The 16,801-nt window shown below is 51.2% G+C and overlaps 1 protein-coding gene across 2 annotated transcripts in view; it reads right to left on the reverse strand.

Annotated features, from left to right (window-relative positions):
* CNTN3 (contactin 3) overlaps positions 1–16,801 on the reverse strand; it is a 186,260-nt gene that overhangs the window by 41,668 nt on the left and 127,791 nt on the right. For both annotated transcript variants that reach the window (XM_074312197.1, XM_074312196.1), the window contains 3 exons: positions 14,948–15,084; positions 13,928–14,057; positions 12,813–12,963 (listed from right to left, as the gene is read on the reverse strand). In XM_074312197.1, coding sequence (XP_074168298.1) covers positions 12,813–12,963; positions 13,928–14,057; positions 14,948–15,084 — 418 coding nt within the window. The remainder of the gene's footprint in view (positions 1–12,812; positions 12,964–13,927; positions 14,058–14,947; positions 15,085–16,801) is intronic.

The raw sequence follows: 16,801 nt of genomic DNA on the forward strand, positions 1-16,801 counted from the left end.
CACACTCTCTGTGGGCCAGGTGCCCGAGGTCCCAGAGAAACCAGGTGAGGCCCCGCGAGAAATACAGTGATTCACATTTCTTCACAGTCGTAAGAGAATCCACAATAAAGGAAATTTTTCCTTACTTTCACAAAAACTTTGCAAATGCATACTTATCACAACAAACATATTTGGAGCGAAATTATGACAGTGACTCAACGGGGTTTCTCACTAAAACGGGAAACTGACGCCTAGAAGGACCCTAAGAGGAAACTCCAGTTTGAGTGATTGTATCAAACTATTCATCTCTTTGTTACGATATTATTGACTACATTCCTTATGTGATACCCTGCCCCCCACGGTGTCAGATGGGTGATGGATCTATTGGGGTGATAGATGGGAGGGGTTTGGGGGGATGAAAAAGGGAAAGCGATTGAGAAGTACAAAGTAATAGTTACAGAATAGTCCTGGGGTGTGAAGTGAAGCACAGGGAACATCGTCAACAATAAGGTACTAACTACGTGCAGTGCCAGGTGGGACTAGACTAGTCAGGGGGATCACTCCTTAAATCATATAAATGAAAGTCGAATCACTACGCAGCCTGTACACCTGGAATTAATGTAAGATAACACTGAATGTCAAAATAAATAAGCAAAGTGTAAAAATTCAATCAATAAAAAATTCAACTAAAACAAACACACAAAAAGACTATTTATCTAAGGAATTCCTGAGACCCAGACAATAATCCATTTGGACATTTCGATCCTTACTCAGCAGAGTATCCGCAAAAGCGGTAACTGCTCCGAGGAGTGAGGGAGGAAAACAATCGCAGCAAACACGTCTCAGGACTCAGGCAGCCAAGGGAACGTGGAAGGGGCACTGATGGGGTTCAAAGGGGCCCCGCCCTTCAGGCCGTGGTTCCTGCCAGACACGGATTCATAAGCCAACCCGTGAAAACCGGCACGTCCGCTCTGTCCCTCATATCACAGGTGACATGGCTTCAGCACGCTCAGTGAGCAACGGTGGTTTCCCGACACTTCGTCCCGCACGGGCAACTCTGAAAATAGACAGACCACCTTTCCTTCAGCTAATCGTTCGTGGGTATTATTTCTCACATGTGTGTTTTTAATGAGCTTGGGAAAGAAATTATTTCTAGGTCACGTTCAGTGTCAAGAGTGTGGGTGCAGAGAAGACAGCACTGTGAAATGAGTCCAGTGGTCAGGTGGTCACTGGACCCAGGATTACAGTTTATGTCATCGTTTTGAGGTGGCTCATCAGGGCCTGGTCTGCATGGGTGGGGCTCACACCTCTGCGTGTGGGGGGACAAGAAAATGCAGGTTAGCAGGGCTGAGGCTTCTCTCAGGACACAGTCTGAGACCCACTCCAGGGGGCGATGCGTGACCCAAGCTCCCACTTCCTGAGCTGTGAGGCCATGACCGCGGTTTTTGTGCAAGATAATTTCTAAGGAGCCAGTCACCAGGTGCGCAGGCGTCAGGAGAGAAAATCTCAAGGACACACATCTCGAAAGGCTGACACGGAAGCATCTGAGACAGACACACCCTCTGCTGTTGGCGGCATGGAGTTGCCAGCTGTTAACACACGATTCGTCCTGAATTGTGTCCGATCTGCGGCTGCTGTGTGTGTATGTATGATGTTTGCATGTGTGTGCACGTGTGCGTGCGTGTGTGTGAATGTGCATGTGTGTGTGTCTGTGTGTACACGTGTGCGTGTGTGTACACGTGTGTATCTGCATGAGTGTGTGAATGTGCATGTGTGTGTGCACGCGTGCGTGGGTGTATCGGTGCATGTGTGTGCATGTGTGTATCTGTGCATGTGTGTGTGAATGTGCATGTGTGTACACGTGTGCATGCATGTATCTGTGCATGTGTGCGAATGTGCATGTGTGTACACATGTGATGCGTGTATCTGTGCATGTGTGTGCACATGTGCATCTGTGCATGTGTGTGTGCATGTGTGTATGTGTGTTTGTGTGTACACATGTGTGTGCGTGTACACATGTGCGTCTGTGTGAATGTGCATGTGTGTACACGTGTGCATGTGTGTATCTGTGCATGTGTGTGTACTTGTTCTGCAGAGCGTGTCCTCAGACTTCTGTAAACACCAAAGCAGTTTGTGTCCCAGGAAGGTCAGCGATGCAGCATCACCCCGACCTCTAGGTCTGTTCCTTTTCAGCGAAGGGCAGCAGCCCCCCCCCAATTTATTTATTCCCCCCGCAAGCCATCCATCCATCCACCCCAACTTCTGGTAAGAGCTTCAGGGAGGGGAAGAATGTCCTAAAATGTAGCACTTTTCATATTTTTAATAGGAAGTCTCAAGTAGACATCGATAAAAAATCAATTTCATACATTTCTAAAAAATAGTTGCAACAAATTAAATAAGAAAATTATAGGAGCAGTGAAGACATGAGAAGCTATCCAAAAAAGAATGAAATCACTTCATTAAACGTTTGCTGAGCACTTACAACGCACTGCGGGTTTGGAGAATACAAACATGGCTGAGAAGCAGTGGCACCCCCACCCCCGCCCCCGCCCCCCACCAGAGACGTGAATGGAAGGGCCGAGGTGGGTGTGTGCTGGCCGTTCGTGCACAGTGACCAGGAAGTGACACTCGTGTGACGTTTCACACCCGAGCTGCCACTTCACCCGCCCGACTGCCTCCTCTCACCTTCTCGCTGGCCCCACGCCGGCCCCGGGACGCTCGCCTGCCAGCTCTCAGATGCAGTGACCTCGTCCACTGCTGCCGCCTTTGTCTCTCCAGCCCCCTCTCCACACGAGGGCCCGAGTCACCTTTTAAGCAGACCATGTCACACTGCTCCACCGACCATGTCACACTATGGCACTGCAACCTCCAACGGCTTCTTACTCCACTTAAAGCAAACCCAACACTATCACTGTCTCCCAGGACCCATTTCTGGAGTCCGCTCACCTCACATTCTGTCACCCCACCCCACTCTGCGCACGACCTTTCAGGCACAGTGGCTTCCTCTCGATTCTCAGGCCAGGCCATCTCACCCCCAGTCTGGGCCTCTGTTCTCGCCAGGGCCTCTTCCTAGAAGGAGATTCTTCCAGTTCCTGGCCTGACCCTCTGCTTCTTACTTTTACTTCTCTGCCCAAAAGTTACGTCCGTAACAAGGCCTGTCTTAAAGGATGCTATGTAATTATCTTGTTTTCCCTCCTGGCTAAGAAAGTTATCATTTGACCTTATCCGTGCCCTGTCTGTCCCTTCCACAGGGTGGGTGTGACAGCCCACATTTCCAAAAGGTGGCCACACATTTCCCATTTCACAAGCTCTCCTAGAATTGTGCCACTCTCCACTAAGAGTGAGTCAAACTCCCGTCCCTTTGAATCTGGGGACCTTGGTGATTCACTGGTAACCAGCAGACACAGGACAGTGAGGTTTGGTGTCTTCCAAGCCGAGGCCATCAGCTTCCATGTTGCAGCTGGAACAGTCACTCCTGACACCTCATGCAAGCATTTCAACTCCTCCTGAGCCGCCATGTTCCGAGGGAATCCCAGGCAGCCCGTGCCACGTGAAAGGCCTCGGGACTGCCAACAAGCAAGCGGGGCAGAGCCAGCTCCCAGCTCTGGAGCTCCAGCCACACCTGCCTGTGGCCTGTGACACCATGAGCAGATATTGGCCAGGCCTTTCCCCACCTTCTGACCCGTGGAAACCGTGAGATAAAATCAAATCACTGTTTCACACCTTCAGGTTTCAGGGAGGTTTGCTATGGAGCGAAGGTGGTGGGACAGCAGGTGGGGAATTAATGTTTGATGGATGAATGGATGCCGCAGTGAGCAGACACACATGGGACAGAAGCTGGGGCTACAATGCGAGACAAGAGAAAGCTCGGAGACAACCTGGTGGGCTGGCGTTGTGCACAGCGTGACATGCTGTTACAGGAAACAAGTGGACATCACGACAACAGGGAAGGCAGAGGAAAGGCCAGTGGATCTTGCCTGCTGGGCCTGGGAAGGCTCGCTCAACCAGAAACAATAACCAGCAACCGGAGTGATCTGGGTCGAGCAAACGCAGGGCAGCCCGAGGAAGCTGAGCACACGTGCGAGGGCAGCGAGGGCCCCACTTCTTCCTCCTCGGGGTTCCAGAGTCAGGCCGCGCCCTCACGTGCTGTATCTGACAGGGTTAAAATGGTCAGTGTTCTTACTTCCAGAGAAAGCTTCTGTTTTTTTCTTATCTTGGGAACATATTGGCAGAAAAAATGCAAAGGCAGCTTGTAAGGTCAGCACAGGTTTCTACACCACCACTCATTTTTGTTCTTGGATTCTTGGAGTTTTCAGGGGAGGAGGGGCTGGGCTGGGGGCAGGTGCACATGGATTTGGGGGCTGGGTGAGAGCTGCTGTATCAGCACACGGTGCCGTGTACACGGGCGGGCACACTCGGCGGATACGCGTTTACGCTGAGGAAGGACGCAAATTGGCACACCCAGTGTGAACAAGAGGCTGATCTGAAGTAGATTCGTTCACCAGCTTTCCCCCACCAAAATCACAGCATTGCCCAAATGGTTTTTAAAGTCTCCTTAACTTTTGTAATCCATAAAAATCAAATTTGAAATATGGGCAATGTTGTGATTTAGAACTGCCTGGTCGTGTGCAAAATTTAGCGGAAAGGATTTCAGAAACCATTTGAAAGCAGCAGTGTCTTTAATGACATTCGGGTGGAATTTATGTATTTAAGAAGGTTTAAATAATGTAAAACTTGGTTGTTGTAAAGAAAGGCCTTTTCTCACTTCTCACCTCTTTTGTTTATAAGCCAGTCTTGTTCCTCTGAAGTTTCTGAGCAACACAATGAGAAAAGTCCGCATTAAAACCGATGTCACAGCAGCAGGTGCCAGCTTCTGAGACGCACGCAGAAGCCACTGGCTTATTCCATTTTCATCTTTGCAGCTCCGGCCCCGATCAAGACAGGGGCACCGGGTGGGAGAGAAGAGGTGGGGACAGAGCGGGGTAATTCACCCAAAGGAGACGCGTCCTGTCCTTCCCTGACTGTCAGGAGACCAGCTGTCTCGCCTACTTTCTGCTGAGAATGTGAGCCAAGCACACGCCGCTGCACAGAACGACCGACCCCCGTTTCATGAATGAGCAAAGCAAGACTCGGGCTGAGTGACTCGGCTAATGTCACAGCGAGGTGGCAGGTGGCAGAGCCGGGATGTGACCGTGTCTTTCTGACTCTGATGCTTTGCTCCTTCCATGGGCTAAAATTAAATCAAGAAGCAAATAAGACTTACCTTTCCTTCATCTGACCCAGTGAATAATCTGCATAGTAATTAGCACAGTGCAAGCCAATGAGGCGTAACTAACTCATGTAAATAATGACGGAAAATTCAGTGGCCGGTGGTTGGGAGGCGAGGTGTGGGGATGGTGCTGAGGGTGGGGGGGGGCAGGGAGGAGATGCTGAGGGCGCGTCCCAAACACAGCGTCTGGGATCGGGGACTGGGCGGAGTCTCCTCTTCTCTCTTCTCGGCACATGAGCTGGACCTTGTCAAGGTGGCGTCAGGGCCGTGCAGCCTTTCCTAGCAGTGCCCCCTTCCTCTTCCCGGCTGGAGGCCTGAGGACTGCAGGCAGCGCTGGGGTTTCCGAGCGGGAAGGAGGCGGCCCCCACGCCGAGACCGAGGCTGCTACCTCAGCCTTCCCTTAAGCACAAGCTCCGTCCAGTGCCCAGCACTGGGGGAGGGCAGAGAGTGTCCACGCAGGAAAGCGCTCAGGCCCTGAGCGCACGTGAGCCTCCAATGAACACCCAGTGTCACTTCCTGTCTGTGCCGCCCTTTTGTTCAGATGGCGTTGCCCCTCTTCTGCTCTGCTCGACTTCACAGGCGCTTCCGATCAGCTCCAATGTCACTTCCTCTGAGGGGCCTTTCCTCATGGAGCGGCTCTCCCACTGCCCAGGGCGGCCACAGGCCCTCTCCTCTGTGCCTCAGCCAGCGTTCGCGGCCTTCCCTTGTAGACGACAGCTCCCTCCCTTGTAGACGACACCTCCTTCCCTTGTAGACACCTCCCTCCCTTACAGATGACGCCTCCTTCCCTTATAGATGACACCCCCTCCCCTGTAGACGACACCCCCTCCCTTGTGGACGGGGTGGCACTGTCCAGTCCCCTCAGGCCTGCCCCAGGTTACATGGGTTGTCTTGAAGGTAATGACTAACAGTGTCCCCTTTCTCTTTGAAGACGTCCCAGTTTATGGAACACCATGGTCGCCTACGGCACAGCCAGCCCTCCCGTGTCACTGACGCCACGCTCTCCACATTCTACCAGACTGCTTCCCACCCATGTGCATGTCCCCAGGGCGAGGCACACTCCCCAGTGCTGAGTGGAGGTGTGACACACAGGTGGACAGAGGGTCCCTCCCTGAAGACAGGAAGCAGGACGTCCGTCTCTGCTCAGCTCATAGCCAGGTCCTGGCAGGGGCGGCCTCATGCACACTCAGTGAGATCCTCCCTTTTCTGGAAAGTTCAGCCTTCGGGGAGCATTGGGAGCTGAGGGCATGGCAGTGAACATGAGCTGCGATGCCAGCTGTGCCCTCAGGGGGCACGGACCCCACGGACCACTGTGAGTGGCGACTGGCAGGCCGAGCATGAGGGCCTGAGCGTCTGGCTCTCTGCGTAAAGGGGGTGAGGGGGGCAGGCTGACAAGGGAGCAGCCTTTGAATAAACAAAGAAAAGCGGCTCCTCGGTGATGGAGAGATTGGGGCCAAGACATGAAGGGACTGGGGAGGGAGGGACGTGAAACCCTCGCACACATGCTCTCTCCCCGCGTCCCCCCACTTCCTCCGGGAGGGACAGAGCTCCGGGCTGCGTCTAACAAGCACGAGGTGCCCGCTGGCACCAGCACGGCCGAGAGTCCAGTGGCCTCACTCCCACCGGACGGCCCAGCCCACTGGCTCCTGCTGTGAAGTGCTGTCATGAAGCCCTGGGTTTCAGAAGGGACGCGGCGACCTGTTGGAGCAGGTCCCCAGCTCTTAAGCTCCATCTGAGGCTGTTCCTGGTGCCAGGGTGACATGGATGTAAAACTGCACACAACGCTCGGCTTAAAGCGTTAAGGCATTTACGTCCAGGTCTCCCTTCTCGGTGTGGGGCTCCGTGCGCTGTAAGGACGGAGTGCAGTCCTGCAACCACAGTCACGGCCAGATTTGCGACCATTCCCACACCCCAACCCCGTGACCCGAAACAGTCACCCTCTCCCTTCGCTCCCGGCTCTGACGAGCACTGACTGGCGTCTTCTGTCCCTGATGCTTTTTCAGGACTGTCACACAAAGGAAACCTTACAGCATACAATGTTCACTACATGCAAAAATATGTTAAAAATGGGTTAATACATTTTTAAAACATTGTATTATGGCTATTAATATTTGAGGACAATTTTTAATATTTCTTTCTTTAAAAAGCATTTAAATTTCTATAGTGTTAAATGCTGCATAGATCATAAAACAATTTTAACGTATTTAATTAGAAGCAATGGGCCATTCTTTGACTCTCTTCTGAATTGAGGCAATTGCAATAAAGTATTTACTACGTGAAGCAACAGCATTCAAGTGAAAGATGCATTTTAAAAAATAATTGGCTAATGCATTTTAAATACTAGTAAGTCATGCAGAAAAGCTAAACACTCTCTAAACGATGCCAACAGGCTGCTTTTCCTTACATACCATGCCTGTTTGCATTCTCTGGGGTCTTTTGCAATCATACTTTGCTTAGAGGAGAAAAAGCTCCTATTTTAATTGAAGTCTTGAAACCTGTGGCTTCAACCAAATCAGTGCAGTGGCTCGGAGACTCCGGCCCCCAGGGAGGCACCACTGCACCCCGGGTGCTCAGGAGGTGGTGCTGGTTCATTCAGGAAACTTGCTTCCTGGCGGGGGGAGGACATTGGGACGGTTTTTATTTTTTGTCAACACTGGGTGATACACGTACAGGCCAGAAAAAGAAAGACCAAACCAACAAAAACGTTGCTCAATATCTGTGCTGCTCTTTCCCACGTTAGTGAGTTTGTGCAGAAGGTGGATCAAAGCCACCTCCGACTGCCGGTGACTGAATAAACCAATCACTAAACCACTGTGCACTGGAACTGCTGGCCATTTACATGCAGCTGTGAGCACAGGAATCTCCATCAGTGTTGCAGGTTCCAACAGCTTGTGAGGGGGTGCGACCTCTGCCACTCACAACATGTGCCCTGCTAGACGCCTTTTCCTGCTGCCGTCGGTCAGGCCCCCACCCACAGGCTCAGGCACCCGCTCTTGCTGCCTGTAGCTCAGGCCTTTGTCCCAGGTTCCAGATCCACTGTCAATGTCTAGGGGGACATAACAGATCCAGCTGGTTTATCAACAAGCATTGCAAACTCAGCCAATGCCAAAATGAACGTAACCAATTTGCCGCCACTCTGCTCCTTCTGGAACATTCCCTAAGTCGTGGAACAGGTCTGCCCGCTGCCGCTGTGACGCCTAAGCTGGAAACGGAGGGTTCATCTTGACTCACGTCTTTTCTTCAAATCTATACCCAATCAACTCCTCGGTCCTGCTGAGCCAACCTCCCCCCTCCATCCTCCCGGCCATTCCTTCAGTTCAGGCTGCAACCCTCTCCTGCCTGGGCAGGTGAAGCACCGCTAGATGCTTCTTGCCTCAGGTGTTCACCCACTGCAATCCCTGCTCTGCTCTGCCACCACTGTCCCTTTTAAAACATAAACTCCACCTAACCCTGCTACTCTGAATCCTGCGGCTTCCCCAAGCCTGTGGAATGAAGCCCGGCTCCATCAGCGGACTCACGACGTCATTCACAGGAAGACTCTGCGAACCTTTACAGACGGACAGCAGGCTCCTCGCCGCCTCCAGCCCCGTTCGGCACTGCACACCTGAGATGCAGGGGACATCAGCCACGCGGACACCTCGGCTGTCCTCGTCTCTGGGCCCTTCTCCAGCGAGCCCCACCTGTCCCCGTCTGGCGTAGACGTTACCCTCTCCAGAAAGCCTGCTCTGCTCCCTCACATGGATCGGGACGTCCTCAGGTAACCATGCATGTACTCAACTTAATCGGCTGCAACAGCCCCGTGTCACCTTCCGCAGCCCCTGAAGAGCTGGGAACAGTGTGACGCCATCTCCGATGCAGGTTAAGTCCCCAGTGCCTGTACTCACAGTACATTCAGGTGCCTGTGGGCGTGCTTACCCGTAGGAGCTGACGGGTCCGTCTGCACTGCGAGCCCTGGTACCCAGTCAGAGGAGCCTCCCTGAGGCCTCTGGGAAGGAGTCCCCGTCACCCCAGCCTGAGATGCTCTCTACCTGACAGCAGAACACTGAGGCCTGAGTTCTGCAACTCAGGTGTCTCACGGGCGTGGTCCCCGTGACCGTACCTGACACATAAGCACAGAGCTGCCACTGCTGCGATGAGAGCTCACAGACCACACCTGTCACCTGTCACCGTGCTGTGCCATTTACACAGTGGACACTCAGCAGCTGTGATACTATTAAAGAGACGTCTAATTCTTGGATTTCTTTTTCTGGTTTAGGCTTTGAATGATACGATACATAGATAGATGACAGATACCAAGAGATGACAGATAGATGTATCTACATATACGTTATAGCACATTTACATATGGGCTCAATCAAAAGTATGTTTTCTAGCAACAGCCCCTCGGTTAAGGTATAGAGGCTTTCGTATTTATCATGTTTCCTATTCACTGAAAAACCCAAGTTCTTCTACCAAAACAACAACAACAAAACCCTAAAAAAAGGATGAATTTTAAATCTTGCCATAAATACCTCATCAAAACTGTTTGCCTTCTTGTGTATTTCCAAGTTCACCGATGGATTCACCTGTCCCCACAGTGAGACCTGATTCTGCACGTCTGAGCTGGAAGACCCGTGACTGAGCGGCCACATAAACCTGTCACTCACAGGGGTCCCCAGTTTGCTTAGAGCCTGTAGACCAAATCAAGGGGGGGGGGACGTGGGGCCTCCGTGACCTGGTGGCCGGGAGGCCCCCTGACTTCACCTGAACTTGGACAGCAGCCTGGTGAGCTACCTGCTCAGTGCCCACCCGCAGCAGCTGTCCACTGAGCACCAGGGGCTGGCCCAGCAGTGCTTTGGCCGTTCAGAGAAGAGGAAACGTGCACCACCAGCTCCGGTGTCCGGGCTCAATGCTGGAGCCCCTGCCCCACCCCAGGTCATGGGTTAAATCCTACCCTCTGCTGGTCAGTGGAGCCGGGCCTCTGGGAGGTGCCTAGGTCACTGGGTGGGGCCTGACGCAGGAGACGTGGGACGTGCGTCTTGCTCTTTTTCTGCCCTGTGATGACAGGACCAGCAGCAGCTGGAGAAGCTCCCCTGGGCAGGAACGCGGCACAGTGGGCCAGCTCCCTAAATGTGTGTCCTCTTTTCAGCTCTGCTTTTGTACCTGAAGTTCCCTCATTCATAGGGGACAGGTTAGGAACATTTAGCACGAAGTGGAGGGTCAGCCGGCTGGAAAGGGACGGATAAATAACTTTTACGGACATGAGACACCACTGAAGAAACAACTGCTTTCCCCTTTCTCCTTAAAACATAACCCCCACTTCGTGCTGGGCACATCTCCACCCAGGAACAAATGAATCCTTATTTCCCGGCCTCCCTAACTTTTGTCAGGGAGCTGGGATGTAAGGAAAATTACTGTGTAGGACACTTGAGAGATTTCTTAAAAGGGACAAAGTGTGCCCTGATTTCTGCCTTGCTCCTTCCTGTCACTGGGAGATGACTCTGAGGTGACGTGGAAAAGTATCACTGTTGGTGGAGGCCCTCGCAGCCGTGTCGGTTGGAGACATGAGGACAGCAGGAAGGTAAAAGGGGCCCGAGTCATAACCACACCAGGTGGTAAGTGGCCAGGTGAGAAATCGCAGGTGAGGTGCTGGAACCAGACTCCATTCCCCGCCTTCTCCCATCCCCCTAGAAGTGGGAGTAAATGTCTCCTCCTGTGCCATTAGCTGAATCTATTTAATTCCCTTTAATTAAGACTAAAAAACGCTGCCTACCGTGGGCCCTACTGAGGACAACTGGGTGTATTATTGGGCAAACCACCAAAGTCCTTGGGACACTTTTCACCACTATTTTAATTTGTGCATAAACTGCAATTACTTCAAACTGTCTGGACCACAGAACCGTCAGCAGCTACACAGGAAGACTCCACGCCCAGCACAGCCACAGCTGATGGGTTTGTGCCACGGGTCTGTGCTGGTTTAAACTGCCAGACAAAACTACACTCCGCTCCGAATGCACTTCCTCTCCAGAAACCTGTCTTGCGTGGCTGACCCCTGAGCCACCCGAAACGCCCTGCCTGCTGGCCCTCCCACAGCCCTGGAAGCCGCAGGCCCAGGCGGGGTCCCTCTCCTTCCCGAAATCTCTCCTGCTGCTTCTTCAATCATTGGGCATCTCCTTCCGTCACTTCTGCTCTCTTCTCCCCGTGTGGGTGCTCAGGCAATAGCCTGAGGCCACCCAGGCACCCACGGTAACCACCCTATTTTACAGGCAACAAGTTGGCTGCCTTAATCCCAGCTTCAACCATCTTTTTTCACGGAACGGAATCATAGGTTTCCAGTGTAGGGACTGGACAACTTCGGGGCCACTGCTCTGCACGTCCCAAGCCTGAGTATCATTCCTGGCACGTAGTAGCAGCTCAACAAATAATAGTAACGGCTCAACAAATAATAGTACGGGCACCATTTACGTCACTGTCCGCAGGGTCTGACCAGGGGCTGCATGGACACACCAACCCTCAGCATGTGAGGTGGGGAGTAATGTCCCCTCACTGACAAATGACGACGTGACACAGGCCATCACTCAGTGAGCTGGTGACAGGCAGCATGAAGACGCGAGCCCAGGAAGCACAGCCCCTCCTGCCTCCTCATTTTAAACGTCCTGTAATAACCAGGAAACCCAGAGCGCCGAGGCATAAACTAATGCCAGTGATTCTGTTGCCTCAGTACGGGCCCCAGAAACCGTGGTGGTTACTTGTCACACGCTGTCGTGACGGCACCTTCTGTTTGTCCTGGATGGTGGGCTGAGGGGGCCGGGCCGGGGCTCACTCCTTTATCATCCCAGTTGGAGCCTTATCAGGGCCAGGGAGGAAAATCCTGTCCAAAGTGAAGCACTCTGGGTGGGAAGAGCTGAACAGCAGCTCTGTGTCTGGATTTCAAAGCTGACCATCACCATCCTGGGAGGGTGTGGAGCAGAAAGCCCACCCCCCGCTTCTCAAACTCCTGGCATCCCAGGCGTGCGGCTGCATTGTCCTTCATGGTAAAAACCTCCTCCGGTAAAAGTCAATGTTAAAGCTAAACAGAGGAAACCTTACTAAAAATGAAGTCTGGATGCCCTGAGGGGCAGCCCTCGGCCCCGCCAGCTGGACCCCAGGCAGGACCCCAGGCTGGACCCCAGGCTGGACCCCAGGCAGGACCCCAGACAGGACCCCAGGCAGGACCCCAGGCTGGATCCCAGGCTGGACCCCAGGCAGGACCCCAGGCAGGACCCCAGGCAGGACACCAGGCAGGACAGAGTTCCCTCTGTCAGCAAAACGCCCCACCTTCGTCAGTCGCCACCTGCACGTCTTTAGCAGGTGGCTCCAGGTGACAGCCCAGCCAAGAAGCCACTGCCACCCTGAGGTTCCCGGAGGCCCTCCCACCTCCCTGGCCCCCTCTGTCCCTCGGGCTCCCTCGTCCAGAATGGCAACCCCCCTATTGCCCCCAGTAAAACGACGTTGCTAGTAAAATAATGGCTCTTTGTTTTTGCTTTCTCAAGGTCAACAGGTGTCATGTGGAAAGTGAGTGGCCGCATCTCCGGACCAACAATACCTTCCGTCGCCCAGCAGCACGGCGTGGCCTTTCCTCCAGGACGAGCGAGCCCGGGGAGACGCGTGGGGCTTGCACTGCAGGCCCAGCTCGCTGCCAGCCTGCACTCGCACCAGCTTCTTCATGGGGGCCCTCGAGAAATCAGGGGCGGAAGCTGGAACAGAAGGAAGAAGACAGAGAATGAGATGTGTACGTTGGCTTTCATTTTTCTGAGTCGCCGTCAATTCCAAAGGCTGACGTTGAAATGACTGTACACACCGTTTCTCGCCACACGAGATGTCAACACTTGACTTACTTGTTTGACTGGGTGCCACGTACAGGATTTCACTGCTCAGAAACTCACCCCCACTACTGAGTATTCCGGCAAGTTCTAATTCTTGAGACAATTACTTTCTATGGGAATTTTAAAAGTTTACTGAAAGTTTTAAAATAGCTCAATCCTGACTTTATTAAAGTTAAAATCTTTTATCAAAGAAGGTGCTCGTTCCAGGAACTTCCTCCCTCCCTCCTCCTTCCTTACTTCTGCGATACTACATTATGCTCTCAATTATGGTTGGATTTTCAGTCATTTGCAACTTAGTGTTTTTCTGGACAACGGCCCTAACATGATCTAACACAGTGTTTCTTCTGCATCTAAAGTGAAAGAAGAAAATATTTCAGAATATCAGGTACACGAGCCTTGGTGGATTAAAGCTTCATTACACCCCATGTCGGAAGCTTCGATTACAGAAGATGGAGGCAGCTCCTTGCAGATCAGCAACAACCGACTGGTTCGAATTTGGTGCGTACTTTGTGGCCCGGCACAGAGAACACCAAAGCCGTATATTCTCTTGGCAGGTGGCAAAGGCTGTGGCAGTGGACTTGGGCCAGGGGGTCGGAGGTCAGCGCTTTGTCCCCACCTGCGGGTCCACTCCCTCCCCTGAGCCTATTCAGGCCGTAACTGCCGTCGTTCCCCAGAACGCACTGAACTGTACGCCCTGATTGCAAACCCTGAGTGATTCTGCTGTAATACTGCAGACGTTATGACACGAGGAATATAACATGGAAAGTGAACAGTCTGCTTCTGGCAAAAATGAAGGGTTTAAGGAAAGCAGTGAGACACGCGTGGTGAGCCTTACCCACGACCTTGAGCCTGGCGCTGGAGGAGGCGAGACCGTGCTTGTTTTCTGCTATGCACTGGAACGTGCCGGAATCCGCCACACTGAGGTTCGCTATCGTGAGGGCCCCGTTTTCTATCTGTATCCTCTCCTGGATGGACACAAAATGTCTTCCGTGTATACTCCATTTTAGAAAAAAAGGAACCCACTGACTAATATTTCCATCATACACAAACTGCCTTCATTTCCTCGGATTACGAGGCAATCTGACTTGAAATTTAAACTTTTGCTTACTTGAAAATGTGAGGATGATTGAACATACGAGCCACACGTTGCAAGTACTAATAAAGCATTCAGCCCACAAGTATATCAGTAAGATAAACAACAGAGCAAGAGGTTAAACCTTACAGCCATTTCATTTTCCCCAAACATTAAAGTTGCAGACTTAAAAAAAATGTACCACACTTCCAATCTCATCAACTGGAAAGGTCTCCACCATTTTTAAAATTATGCCAATTAAAGACAACCATTCTGTGCATTAAAAGAAAGTTCTGGAAAACAATCATTTATCAAGTGTTTTAGGTAGTATGAATAGTTATGTATAGAAATTTGAAGAAACATGACTAACTCAATGCACAAATTTTAAATAGAGCAAAAAGCACTTGTGGCTTGTGAAGGGCCTGACTGAGAGAACAGCCACTCAGGCGACCAGGTAATGGACTAAGAGGTGACTTCTTTCTCCAGAGGCCGTCACACAGGAAAGGGAACTAGTGTGTATTTAACTGAAGTAAGGCCTTCTCTGATTTCAAAACAAAACAAACAAACAAAAAAAGGCATATCCTTTTACAGAGTAAATCCACGAAGCCCCCTTTTCCCAGGGGAATAATTCACTGCTGACATTGACGCCCCTCCCCTTCATTTGATCATTCCCCCCCACCCCCGCCCACTCCTCAGATGCCAGCCCAGCGTTTGGTCTGGCTCCAGGCCCTGGTTCACGTCAGCGATCGGGGGGCCCAGGGCGGGGATGCGGGGTGCGCTCACCTCCAGCACCAGGGCCTCTCCGTCTTTCAGCCAGCGATAGGAGGCTTTGGGCTTCCCACTGGCCCGGCACTCCCAGAACAGATTATCCCCCACCGCGATTTCCACGTCTTCTAGGAGCTGAACCCAGTGAGGCTTTGCTGAAAAGAAAACAAAATAAAAGCTAAACACTGTACCCACGTAAGTACACATGGCTACGAGACTGTGAGCAATGGATGGACGTGAGCACCGTGGTAAATGGTATTTAATTCCCTACGTGCATTTATGAAATGTTTCTAGAGTTCAGGACGGACGTTGCCATCTGTCATTTCCTAAGCCAAACTCATTCTGCTTTCTCTGTTTTCAAACCCGGTGCCTGCATCACACTCTTCCAACGTCCATCGGTACACGGTAACGCAGGTACACTTTTCCAAGTGTGTCTGCGAATCATGAGGTCACACTAGTTGACGACGTAATCCGTGAGTGACAACAGACGCCAGCCTGAATTACGCACTAAAAATTAATTTCCACAGAAGAGGAACCTCTGTGGCTGAGGAAAAGCAAAACACACACAAAAAAAAACTATTTCCTTCAAGTCAGAAATAACTTGATTAAACACAGACCAGCGAGCACCTTAGTAGCGTTGGTGGGAATTAAATGAAAGCAGGGAAAGATGGATGAGTTGGTTCAATCTGAATCATATGATTTCTTATGAAAAGAAGTAATTCCTGCAGCCTTCAATTACATATGCAAATCAGTTGTATCAAGTGGATTTATCATTTTCACATGTTTTAGAAGATACTATTTGGAAAATTCTTTTTACAGATGAAAGCCACACACCACTTGCAGTGACAGTCAATCCATACACACGCTGTGTTCAGCCAAGTCCCAGCTGGTGTTACAGACCCACAACTGGGAGCAGCTTGGTCTTCCCGGTTCCATGTGGCCTGACACACGTGGTGTGAGCTGGCAGGCTCACACCCACACCCTCCACATGGAGAAACACTTTGTCTGTTTCTATTTAATCGCAACCATGGTAAGATTCACCTTCCATTTCTGGGTCATAAAATTGCTTTTTTAAAAAAAATGAAATTGAAATGAAAACATAGCTATTTAGCTTTTGGAGAAAATGAACTGGTCTAAGTTTTACCCTATTTTGTTTTTTATAGAAACTACTTTCCCACTCTGAAGTATAGCTCAGTCCAAAAATCACTTCTTTCTACGTTATGTTAAAACACATTTTCTTTCAGAAATTATCAGCCTAGAGGAAACAAGACTGCAAACAGACTCCACACATGAGCCCAAGACTAAGACTCAAGTTTCTAGTGGAAATTTCCCTGGGTCTCCCACATCAGTATCGTTCTCCCCAAGAGAAGGCGATCTGCCGGACTAAGCCGAGCCTGAGATTACAGCTGCTACTTGAATTGCAACCGCCCACCTTTTCTCATCAGAGCAGATCCCAATAGTCTATCAGACTGTGTTCTACATGAAATATTGGGGCAGACAACCAGGCAACTGCATGCACTTTAGAATCGTAGGTAACTGTGATGAAAACACCCGTCATTAATTTCTAAGGCACAGCTCACATTTCACAATGCACCACGGCCCTCGTCTACCTCCCTCACTGCGCACAGTGGACGATGCAGGCTCCCTGGCGTGCCTCCGTTTCCCTCTCCATTATTCCTAAAATAACCCCGATTTTCATTTTATTGGGGTTATAACACCAAATTTCATTTCCTTGTGCACAAAAGCCAGGAGAGTATGGCCTTATTCCCTCGTCCAAACAGTCTCTTCAATGGCCTATGCCAGTTTTCCTCACTAGTGATTGGTTTAGGAATAAGCATGAAGCCAATGGGATTTGAGAAGGGAAATGTGAGA

Source organism: Rhinolophus sinicus, linkage group LG10 (genome assembly GCF_036562045.2).
Source record: "Rhinolophus sinicus isolate RSC01 linkage group LG10, ASM3656204v1, whole genome shotgun sequence".
NCBI lineage: Eukaryota > Metazoa > Chordata > Mammalia > Chiroptera > Rhinolophidae > Rhinolophus > Rhinolophus sinicus.